The following is a 12875-nucleotide window of genomic DNA, read 5'->3' on the forward strand; positions in this document are numbered from 1 at the left end:
CATATATCTTAAGAGAACGAACTGGGCAGAGCAAGTTAAGCTTCCTATCTTCCTCAGAAGAAAATGGAGGAGGGTGGAAAGCGTTAAGGTTAACCACCTGCGAGCGGAAAGTTGTGGAAAGAACTTTGGGGACATACCCTGGTCTCGGCCTCAAGGAAACCTTGACCAAGCCAGGAGCAAAGTCTAAGCAAGACTCGCTAACAGAAAGAGCTTGTAAGTCTCCTACCCGCTTTAATGAGGACAAAGCCAACAAAAGAGAAACCTTGAGAGTCAGAATCCGCTCCGGAGCTGACTCCAAGGGCTCAAAGGGGGCCTTCGTCAAACCCTCTAGGACAACAGAAAGGTCCCATGAGGGAACTCTAGGGGAGCGAGCCGGTTTCAGGCGCTTAACCCCACGCATGAAGGCCGAAACTAACCTTAGTTTCCCCAGGGGAATCTGGTCCGATTCCCTATGTGCTGCAATAGCTGCGACATAAACTCTGAGAGTGGTAGCAGCTGCTCCAGAAGCAAACTTCTCCTGCAGGAATTCCAGTACTGAACCAACAGGGCAGTTAACTGAGCTCCTATCATGTGCTAAACACCATGTCTCAAAAACCTTCCATTTGGAAGAATATAGCCTCCTTGTAGAAGGGGCTCTAGCACTCGCAATGGTCTCCTGTACGTCAGTTGGGAGATCAGAACTTAATGCTAACGGCCTCTGATCGGCCAAACATACAGCTTCCACATGTCTGGGCGAGGATGCCATATCCTGCCCTGCAGTTGGGACAGCAGGTCTTCCCTGACCCGGGATCTTCCAGGGGGAAGATTCCAGCAGAGGAATTAGCTCCGAAAACCATGGCTGAGACGGCTAGCACGGAGCTACCAGCAGGAGGCGGACTCCGCTCTCTCTCACTCTGGCCAAGACCGCCTGGATCAGTTTGATGGGCGGGAAGGCATAGAGTTTCTGCGTTGGCCAAGGGTGAGCGAACGCATCTATCCCTAATGGAGCCGGGGGACTCAGGGAGAACCAAAGCGGGCATTGGGACGACTCTTGAGATGCAAAGAGGTCCACTTCCGCTTCTCCGAAAACCTCCCATATCAGGGCCACCGTCTGGCGGTTCAACATCCATTCTCCCGATCTGAGTTTCTGCCTCGACAGAAAATCTGCTGCGAGGTTCAGAACCCCTGGGACATGAACTGCTCTCAGAGATAGGAATCTGCTCTGAGACCACAGGAGAAGGTGACGCGCATGCCTGTCTAGGGTGCGCGACCGAGAACCCCCCTGCCGGTTCACATGAGACACCACTGCCATGTTGTCTGTTCTGACAATTACATGGTGTCCCTCCAGAAGAGGGAGAAAATGATGCAGAGCCAGAAAAACGGCTCTTAACTCCAGGCAGTTTATGTGCCAAGAGAGAGTCTCGCCAGTCCAGACCCCACACGCTGGTCTGCCCTCGAAAACTGCTCCCCAGCCGGTGAGAGAGGCATCCGTCGTAATCATTTGGCGACGAAATACCGTACCCATGCTGACCCCTTTCCGAAGAAAAAGAGGGTCCCGCCAAACTGACAGGGCTCGATAGCAACTGCGCGATACCTTCAGTAGGCGAAGGGTTGGCCCGGAGGGCCGAACCCCTGAGAGCTTCATCCACCACATGAAGGGTCTCATGTGGAGCAGGCCCAGCGGTAGCACAGAGGAGGCCGCGGCCATTAGGCCCAGCATCCTGCGGCAAGTGCCCACAGACACATGATGGCCTAGCGAAAAACGGGCCAAGCATGTCGTCAGACTGGAAATCCGTGCAGGAGCCAAGCGGGCCTGCATGAGAACGGAATCCATGTTCACCTCCAAGAAAACGGTGCTTTGAGCCGGAGCAAGAACACTCTTCTCCGAGTTCAACCTCAAACCGAGAGACTGGATATGACTCAGGACGATGTCTCTGTGGTGGGTCACTAGCTCCCTGGACTAGGCTAAAATGAGCCAATCGTCCAGGTAATTTAGAATACGGATGCCCTGGAGCCGCAATGGGGCCAGAGCTGCATCCATACACTTCGAGAATGTCCTCGGGGCCAGAGCGAGGCCGAAGGAAAGGACCCTGAACTGGAACGCTCTTTCTCCAAAGGTGAACCTGAGGAACTGCCTGTGTCGCCGTACAACCTGGATGTGAAAGTAAGCATCCTTTAGGTCTACTGTCACGAACCAATCCCCTGGCCGAATCTGAGATATGATAGCTTTCAGCGTCAACATCTTGAATTTCCCTTTGTAAAGGGCGAAGTTCAGTCGGCGGAGGTCCAGTATGGGACGCAAACCGCCGCCCTTCTTCGGGACCAGGAAATAACGGCTGTAAAAGCCCCGTTCGGTTTCCCCTGAAGGAACCTCCTCTATTGCTCCTTTGAGAAGGGGAGGGAGGGAGAGAAAGAGCGGGGCTCGTCTGCTCGAACTCCACATCCTCAAGCTCTACATCCGAACCCCAAGTCGCGGATCCTCGAGAGGCCTCGGGAGCGCGACAGGGGGAGACGAATGATTCCCTCTCAAAAACCGCGCCGCGATTTGAGGGTTTTGAGCAACAAATTTTCACAGAATTTGCATTTAGACGATCTTATGACTGCCTCGCGCGCATGTGAAAAGCCCAAACATTTAACACACTTACTGTGTGGGTCGTCGTTAGCGATGTAACGAGCACATGGCGGAGTACAGTGTCGGTATTCCATGGCAACTTCACCGTAAGGAGAAACAGAGTTCCGCTTGAACAGTCGCAGAAGCGCTGAGAATAATCCAGAAGTCGTATTTTTAGCTCAGAAAAATCACGAGCGAAGGGCAAACGTGACCGCTTCGTTCTGAAGGCAGAGAAATCTGAGGAGCAGATGGCGCGCGCGAATATGTAATAATGCGACGTAAGAGCGTCGGGGCGGAGCCAGATTGCGCGGGCGCCATCAGCCAATGAATTGGCGTGATTCTATAGGGCTTCAGACAATCGGCACATTCAGAGAATATCCCACTGCGCTATCCGCAGCGTTGAGTGAACCTATGAAAGAGAACTTGCTAGTGTCATTCCTATACTTAAAGGTGGTAACTCCCTTCTTACATCTAATTACCGACCTATTAGCATTTTGCCAACAGTATCTAAAGTTTTTGAAAAACTGGTTGCTAAACAAATCACGAATTATCTTAATTGCAGCTCTTTTCCTTTGCACTCAATGCAGTTTGGATTTAGGGATAATCGTTCTACAGAGACAGCAACATGTTATTTTCTGGAAAAGGTTAAAGGGTTAGTTCACCCAAAAATGAAAATTCTGTCAGTAATTACTCACCCTCATGTTGTTCCAACCCCGTAAGACCTTCGTTCATCTTCGGAACACAAATTAAGATATTTTTGATTAAATCTGAGAGCTGGCTCACTCCTCCATAGGCTTCTAAGACATTATAACTTGCTGGCCCAGAAAATGCATTAAAGACATCGTTAATATACGTAGTCCAAGTGACTACAGTGGCTCAATCTTAAGTTTATAAAGCGACGAGAATACTTTTTGTGCGCAAAAAAAACAAAAATAACGACTTTATTCCACTATTCATTTCCTTCTCTCTGGGCCTCGAGTTTTTTCACAAAGTGTTTTAGCGCAGCGCGTCTGTGTTGCACGTCACCACGTAGGCTTCACTATTGGCCGACGCTGGTCATGTGTGTCATGCGTGTGACGTACAACACAGAAACGCTGCGCAGTTATCCTACGTGAAAAAACTCGAGGCCCAGAGAGAAGGAAATGAATAGTGGAATAAAGTCGTTATTTTAGTTTTTTTTGCGCACAAAAAGTATTCTCGTCGCTTTATAAACTTAAGATTGAGCCACTGTAGTCACTTGGACTATATTAACGATGTCTTTAAAGCATTTTCTGGGCCAGCAAGTTATAGTGTCTTTAGAAGCCTATGGAGGAGTGAGCCAGCTCTCAGATTTAATCAAAAATACCTTAATTTGTGTTCCGTAGATGAACGAAGGTCTTACGGGGTTGGAACAACATGAGGGTGAGTAATTACTGACAGAATTTTCATTTTTGGGTGAACTAACCCTTTAAATCAAATATGGACCAAGGAGGGATAGTGGGAGCAATTTTTTTTAGATCTTCGCAAAGCATTCGATACAGTTAACCATTCAGTTTTACTGCACAAACTTCATGCATTTAATTTTTCCTCAAAATTTATTAATTCATACCTTTTATCTCGTTCACAAAGTGTAAGAATTGACCAATATAATTCTACCCCCTTACTATTATCAACTGGTGTTCCACAGGGTTCAATTATAGGTCCATTTCTTTTCACTTTATACATTAACGATTTACCATCTTTGTGTAAGAACTGTGACACTTTGATGTGTGCAGATGACACAGTTATCTTGGCCTTTGCAAAATCCACAGAGGAAGTTGCCTCAAAACTAACAGAGGCCATGTCATTGATCTCAATCTGGCTTGAGCAATCCTGTCTGCAGTTGAACATATCTAAAACAGTTACCATGTTCTTTTAAAAAAAAACCTATATAAATATAAAACCCGAAATTTTTATATCTGGAGAAAGATTACAGGTCGTCACAGAATATAAATATTTAGGATTACATATAGACTCAAACCTCAACTTCAAAACTCACATCAAAAAAGTTAGTAATAGGATTAAGTTCAGTCTAGCAAACTTCAGATTCATTAGAGACTAAATTATATTTCTTTTCCATGATTTTATCCCACATAACATATTGTTTAATAAGCTGGTCCAATACTCACTCTACAACAATAAAACCATTAAAAAACATACAAACGAAACAAGCATTAAAAATACTGGATTAAAAAAACCATACCACTACCACCACTGTAGTATTCTGAGGAAAAATCAGTTATTTACCTGGGATAATCTCATTAAATTCAAAAACATCTGTTTAATTTATAAAATCAGACATGGTTTAGCACCTCCTCCACTATGTGACTTTATACATTTTAGATCCAGTGAGGTTAGGGTAACCAGAGGGGCAGTGAGGGAAGACCGCATCATCCCCCGGAGAAAATCAGCTTTTGGTCAGGCTGTCTTCTCCGTAAGAGCAGTTCAGCAATGAAACACAGTGCCGGCAACCATCAGAGAGTCTTTGTCATTCTTTTCATTAAAAAAGAATGCAAAAAAATGGCTTGTAGAGAGCCAAACTTGTGGGCACTAATGCTTTCTGTGTGCATTTAAACACTATATAATTATTTTACATGAATTGTATTTATTAAAGGAACCGTATGTAAGAAATGTATTTCAATTAATCATAAAATGGCCCCGATATGTCACTAGACATTAAGAAATCATGTTCATTTCAAATACTTATATCACTGACAACAGTAGTCCGGCCAGGATATTGTCATTTAAAAGTGAAGTTGGAGCCCTCAACTGATGTTGATGTTGTCATCTTGTGTTTTGGCCTGAAGCCCCACCCTCCGGCTATCTACCAATCACGAAGTCAGTAGTGTTTCGGCATCCGGGTTGCCAGCTCTGCTCTAGTTACCACAGCTGCAGCTACAAACGTGTCGGATAAAAAATGTTTAACGTTACGAAACCTAAAAGACCTCGTTATGAATCCGAAATACGTCGTGACAAAGTCAGAAAAAAAACTTACTGTGTAGGACTCGTCACTTGCCATTGGAAGCTCCTTGTAGCAGCCGACGTTCCTGCTGGATCCTGCAGCCTATCTGGCAACCTCGAGTCAGGGGGGAGGGGGAGGGGATACACCGCTCTACAGTCATTTGAAAGTGATTGCAGTACCAGTTTTGGCCACAATCTTACATACGGTTCCTTTAACCACAATGTGTTGTATGTAATTTTATCTTGTGATTTTATACCTGTGATTATTTTTAAAGGCTGCCTTTTTTACATCTGGCTGGGGGACTACCGATGAAAATTAGCACTTTTGAGCTAACTCGGGTACATTTACATTGTTTTAATGTTGATTAATGTATACTGTCCCCTTTCAAATAAAGAAAAAATGAAGAAAATGAAAATGAAAGAGCCTTAATTGGCTCTATATATATACTGTATATATATATATATATATATATATATATATATATATATATATATATATATATATAGTGCAGTGCACGGAGCACACATGAAATTTTTATATGTACAGGAGAGATATAAAAAATTTAAAATATCATGTAGGCTACATCAGCCATTGAAGTCACTGACAGTATTTCAGTTAAATTGCGGTTAAAGTGCAATAGGAAATGAAAACTAAAGCTGGGGCTCAATCTTTCGATTCTGAGGTGCTGGGAATCAAGAGTAATGGGGAAACAATTCTGAATCTTTGAAATCGACGGAGCCAAACGCTCTGTAACATGATTCACAAACACTGCACTAAGGACATCTGCTGGACAAACACGTGGAAAAGGCTTGAAACACACAATGCTTTGAAAATTACTAGCCCTGTATGTGTCATGTGGGTTTCATAAACCCTTAACCAGTCATCTAAACAGGCATGATATTAATATCTGGTTCATCAGTCATATGCTAGAGTTAGACAAAACAAAACCACTTATAAACAAAAGAATTACAGTTATGTTGCAGCCTATAGTCAAGATGATGACTTTCACACATTACAATTTCAACACATTAAGAAAACTAATTGAATGTTTAATTTAAAAACAGTTGTGTGTAGTGTAGTGTGTAATGTTGCTGATTGAGCATGAAGAAGCTCCAGTTCTTCTCTATATCAGTGTCAGTGTTTCTGAACTCCCTGAAACGCCTCCATTGTAGTCTTGAGTTTCTTCCGAGAACGAACACGTCACAATATTCCTCATTTAAATAATTCATACGCAGAATAAAGGGGCGGGGCCTGGTTGAGTTAGTTAGTAGTGTGTTAAACTGGTGGTTATGGTAAGGGGCGGGACATTTCCCAAAACACACTCGAAGCGCTCGACCAATCACAACGCACTGCTCCAGCCGACCAATCAGAGCACAGTGTGCTTTTCAGAAGGCGGGGCTTCATAGAGACAGGAACTAAACAGAGCGTTACTGACAGACTGGGAAGAGAGGAGCTGCAACAATGGAGAATATGAGGAAAATAATCAACATTCAAGCAGGAAAACCTGTTCTAGTAGAGAACTAGACTTTGAAAAAGGGCGTAATAAGTCCTCTTTAGTGACTGACAGCTGTGGGCTCAAGCCTTCTTTCTTTCTCCTCTCATCTCGTTCTCTCTCTCTGTCTCAGGTATACATATTTGAGAATAATATCTACTATCAGCCAGAAGTGAAGAGCAGTTCTCTAAGACTGACGTCATCGGGACAAGATGGCCTCATATTTAATGGAATAACTGACTGGCTTTATGAGGGTAACACACCATCATCACACTGTAATGAACAACACAAGCCATGCCACTACATATTATTTGAATGAATCTGACCTTTTTGAATCTGTTTCTCTGATTGGCTGTTAGAGGAGGTCTTGCACTCTTCAGTTGCTCACTGGTGGTCTCCATCAGGATCCAGTCTGGCATTTCTCACCATCAACGACACTCTTGTTCCCAAAGAGCAGCTTCCGCGTTTCACTGGGACAATTTATCCTCGTGGACATCAGTATCCATACCCGAAGGTAAGCAGCACATCCGTCTGCCTCAACCTGCTGTTGAATACGCATCTTACAAAAGGTTTTCAGAATTACATTTTCTTGATAGTTTACTCTCCCCTACGCCATTCAAGATATCCATGTCTTTCTTTCTTCAGTCGAAAAGAAATTAAGGGTTTTTGAGGAAAACATTCCAGGATTTTTCTCCATATAGTGTCTTCAATGGGGTCCAACGGGTTGAAGGTCCAAATGTGAGTTTCAGTGCAGCTTCAAAGTCTCGACACGATCCAGCCGAGGAATAAGAGTCTTATCTAGACAAACCATCCGCAATTTTATAACAAAAAAGAAACATTTATATACTTTTTAATCACAAATGCTCGTCTTGCACTAGCTGTGATGCACCACGCATTATGTAATCAAGCTGAAAGGTCACGCGAGTTCCTGTTCAGAAATGTAGGATAGGGCGAAAAACTCCATCTCATTTTCTCCTCCAACTTCAAAATCATCCGACATCGTTGTTTTACCTTTTATTTATTAACATTTTTTGTAAATGGTGTTTGACTTAGTCTTTGCATGTTCGATTTGTAAACACTGGATCGGTACTTCCGCCTACGTCACGCTTGACCTTTCAACGTGATGATGTAATGTGTGTCACATCACAGCTAGTGCAAGACGAGCATTTGTGATTAAAAGTATATAAATGTTTATTTTGTTATTAAATGTCCGCTGGTTTGTCTAGATAAGACTCTTATTCCTCGGCTGGATCGTGTCGAGACTTTGAAGCTGCACTGAAACTCACATTTGGACCTTCAACCCGTTGGACCCCATTGAAGTCACTATATGGAGAAAAATCCTTGAATGTTTTCCTCAAAAACCTTCATTTCTTTTCTTCTGAAGAAAGAAAGACATGAATATCTTGGATGACGTGGGGGAGAGTAAATTATCAGGAAACTTTAATTCTGAAGTGAACTACTCCTTTACCAGCTCATGATGAACTGACTTTCTGGATCTGGATCTCTCTCCCTCCTCTAAACTCATGAAGCTGTACTGCTTTTAACTGGTCTCTGTTTGTTCTTAGTCACCAGTGTACAGATCCCCTCTCAAAACCAGCTCACTCTTTCAGTCATTGGTTAGTTACGGCTGAGACGGTGAACAACAGAACTCTGGATTTCACTTCATTTCACTGTGTGCAACAGGCTGGACAGGCGAATCCTGAAGTGACACTGAATGTGGTCAGTGTGAACGGATCCACACACACTACACAACTGCGGCATCCCGACAGCTTACAGAGAAGGTACCACACACACACACACACACACACACTACACAACTCCTGCATCCCGACAGCTTACAGAGAAGGTACCACACACACACACACACACACACACACACACACACACTACACAACTCCTGCATCCCGACAGCTTACAGAGAATACCACACACACACACACACACACACACACACACACACTACACAACTGCTGCATCCCGACAGCTTACAGAGAAGGTACCAAACACACACACACACACACACACACACACACACACACACACACACACTACACAGCTCCTGCATCCCGACAGCTTACAGAGAAGGTACCAAACACACACACACACACACACACACACACACACACACACACACACACACACTACACAGCTCCTGCATCCCGACAGCTTACAGAGAAGGTACCACACACACACACACACACACACACACACACACACACACACACACACACACACACACACACACACACGTTTACTTAGCTACCTAAATGGGGACATTGCCAAGACTTCTGTTGTCTTATATGCAGCTAGTCATAAATACTATAACCTAACCCTGACAGAAAACATCCTGCTGGTCAAAACTATTTAAATGCAATAAAAAACATGCATAAAAAAAGCTTTTACAAACCAATCGCAAATGTTTTATTGAAAGTGTAATCTATTAAATGCAAATAACAAATCATCTATTACCATTACATATGAAGTGTCTGTATAATATGTGTTATTTTATTAATTTATAGGGCTTATTTTGTTTGTTTTATTGGAGAGCTTGGTTAATCAGGACGATACGAGATCATTACCTAAAACTCCACCTAACCTTTTATTATACAAATGTGTCATTAAATTGGTCGACAAATTTATAAAACTTTTAAAAACCATATATAAGACACTGGTTTGTGGGAACCATTATAATTTCAAAACGGCTATGATGTTACGAAGCCTTGTTTACTAAAATCTTTGTAAAGTTTGATGCACGCTCCGAATCACTGTTTCAAAACTAATGCTTCGCAAAGCTTCACGAAGCGCGTTTCGAAAACACCCATCAGTAAAAACTATATTTACTTTATTTTTATACAGTTTTTTTACAAATGAGGATATTCCCAAAAGGCTTTTGGGTACAACTATGTTCCCAAAGTATGATTAAGTGGGTACACACATATGCACACACTTGTTTTTGTATCTTTGTGTCACATATATACATACATACAGTTCTGGCAACTGAAGAGACGTACAAGACGAGCAACAAAAGTGTGTAAAAATCTTCTCAACTTTAAAGGGGTCCTGTTATGCTTTTTCACATGTCCGTCTTTCTTTAGTGTGTAATGTTGCAGTTTGAGCATGAAAAAGCTCTGTGAAGATCCAATATCAGTGTCACTGTTTCTGAACTAGAAGCGCTTGACCAATCACAACACACTACTCCAGCCGACCAATCAGAGCACAGTGTGCTTTTCAGAAGGGGGGCTTCATAGAGACAGGAACTAAACAGAGTGTTACTGACAGACTGGGAAGAGAGGAGCCGCAACAATGGAGAATATGAGGAAAATAATCAACATTCAAGCAGGAAAACCTGTTTTTGAAACCAGACTTTGAAAAAAAAGCATAATAGGTCCTCTTTAATAAGACTTTTCTATTTCTAAACCTTCAGATGTTCATAATGTTTGAGCTGACAGCCTGTTGTGTGTGTGTGTGTGTGTGTGTGTGTGTGTGTGTGTGTGTGTGTGTGTGTGTGTGTGTGTGTGTGTGTGTGTGTGTGTGTGTGTGTGTGTGTGTGTGTGTGTGTGTGTGTGTGTGTGTGTGTGTGTGTGCAGTGAGCTCTATATCAGCATGGTGCAGTGGGTAACAGACGAGTGTCTCGCTGTACGCTGGTTAAACCGTCCTCAGAACGTCTCCATTCTCACACTGTGCTACACACACACGGGGAAATGTGTGGTGGTGAGCGATTCTCAAACACACCATTCATGAGAGAGAATTTGAATTGAATTGGCCACAACAAGTTGAACTAGAAAAGGAATTTACTGAACTGAAACTCAAAGAAATTAAACACAGATGCATTCTGGGAAATGAAGTGTTCTTCCATCCTGGTCTATCCATTCCAGGAAATTCAAGGACTTCAATTTCAATTAATTTGAATTCTACTTCCTTGCATTCATCTTTTCAATTGCGATTATTCGTTCTGGTTTCTACCTCAATTCCAATTAAAGCAAACACTAAGGACATTTTTTTACCTTAAAATAATGTTTCCAAAATGGTATCAAGTCGTAACAAAAAAAGGCACTTCTGGATTCGCTTTGCAGCCCTTTATCTACTATAACCACACTATTTGCCAAACCGGGTCGCGTTTCTGTAGTTCGAATGAGACATAAGAAAACTACAAATTTGACTTGCTTTACGGCAAGCGTTACAATAGTCATTATTTAGTTTTTCTTCGTTTCTGATGTCGCAATACATCATACTTTCATGAAATCATGCAACATACTCTACCTCGTCTGTGGACATCGTTCATTCTAAAGCCGGTGCTGGATAAACAGCGAGCGGGTGTGCGACACGACAGTAGGGCGGGCGGCGCAATTATTTATGACAGCGGTGATGGGCAATTCCGCTTCCAACCTGTAGGGGGACCGAAGAGGAAAAGTTCCTTAGTGTTGCTTTAAGGAACTGAGTTGGAATTTAAAAGGCATCTCAATTCACTTGTGAATGGCACACAGCACTGACACACACACACAAATACTGTACGTATACAATGCAAACACATATAAACATTGGTCTTGGTCTCACATTGCAGAAGCATGTCATGACATCAGACAAATGGATTGACAGACAGGTAAAGATTATGTCACTTTAGACTTTGCCATATTTATTTACGTCAAACAAAAAGCTGAGTTGAAGTAATCTGACGCTCTCTTCTGATTCTTGCAGAATGAAAAACCAGTTTTCTTGGAAGATGGAGCAACGTTTGTCATGACATCACCGCTCAGAATCGGAAACCTCGGATCCTTTAGACACCTTGCCATGATGTCAGAGCAGGTATAAAAGTGCACAAACCATACACAAAAAAACATATTTGACCCTGATCTGACTCCTATTATGGTTTTTTCTCCATGTTCATCTTTCTTTAGTGTGTAATGTTGCTGTTTGAGCATGAAAAATCTCCAGTTCTTCTCTATATCAGTGTCAGTGTTTCTGAACTCCCTGAAACGCCTCCATTGTAGTCTTGAGTTTCTTCCGGGAACGAACACGTCACAATATTCCTCATTTAAATAATTCATACGCAGAATAAAGGGGCGGGGCCTGGATGAGTTAGTTAGTAGTGTGTTAAACTGGCGGTTATGGTAAGGGGCGGGACATTTCCCAAACACACTCGAAGCGCTCGACCAATCACAACACACTGATCCAGCCGACCAATCAGAGCACAGCGTGCTTTTCAGAAGGAGGGGCTTCATAGAGACAGGAATAAAAGAGGTGTGTTTTCCAAAGCCAACTATGGTCGCAAGTTCCGTCGTTACCAATAGAGTTGAATGGAAATTGTGATCATAGTTGGCCAACGATGCTTTTGGAAAAAGCACCCCAGAGCGTTACTGGGTGAGCCTGTCTGAATATCCACACTTGCGGACTTTGCACTTGACCACTTGTCTGCGTACATGACGAATTTCTTGTGTTTGGTCCAAGTGTTCAAGTAGGCGTGACGACCACAAGTGTGCTGAACGTTTGATTAGCCGATGGGACTCACTTGTAGTGTTGCAAAAATGCAAATGTTTACAGAGCTTTATTTAGATTTTCAACACATTTTAAAATAAACTATTCAGTAGTAGCTATGTAACAGAAGACTATTTTAAAATTGTGGTGCTTCTAATTAAGTGATAAAAAGCAGTTGCAAATGTTGTAAAAAATAAATCAAATCAAAAATACACATAGCCTATTCATCTTTGCACCAATAAAATGTAAAACTCTTTATATTTTACTATCAAAGTAATATCTAATTAATTTAGCTTAGTTACAGTGGAATGTTTTCCTCAACATCTCAGGATTTCGGGGCA

General features: G+C 42.6%; 1 protein-coding gene across 1 annotated transcript in view; it reads left to right on the plus strand.

Moving 5' to 3' along the window:
• The window catches only part of LOC309502315 (inactive dipeptidyl peptidase 10), a 38761-nt gene that overhangs the window by 14147 nt on the left and 11739 nt on the right, over positions 1-12875 (plus strand). Inside the window, exons 8-13 of the mRNA XM_082174668.1 lie at positions 7196-7316; positions 7422-7576; positions 8746-8843; positions 10650-10773; positions 11624-11662; positions 11758-11865. Coding sequence (XP_082030794.1) covers positions 7196-7316; positions 7422-7576; positions 8746-8843; positions 10650-10773; positions 11624-11662; positions 11758-11865 — 645 coding nt within the window. The remainder of the gene's footprint in view (positions 1-7195; positions 7317-7421; positions 7577-8745; positions 8844-10649; positions 10774-11623; positions 11663-11757; positions 11866-12875) is intronic.

The sequence above is a fragment of the Leuciscus leuciscus genome, assembly GCF_965113295.1.
Source record: "Leuciscus leuciscus genome assembly, chromosome: 7".
Taxonomy (NCBI): Eukaryota; Metazoa; Chordata; class Actinopteri; order Cypriniformes; family Leuciscidae; genus Leuciscus; species Leuciscus leuciscus.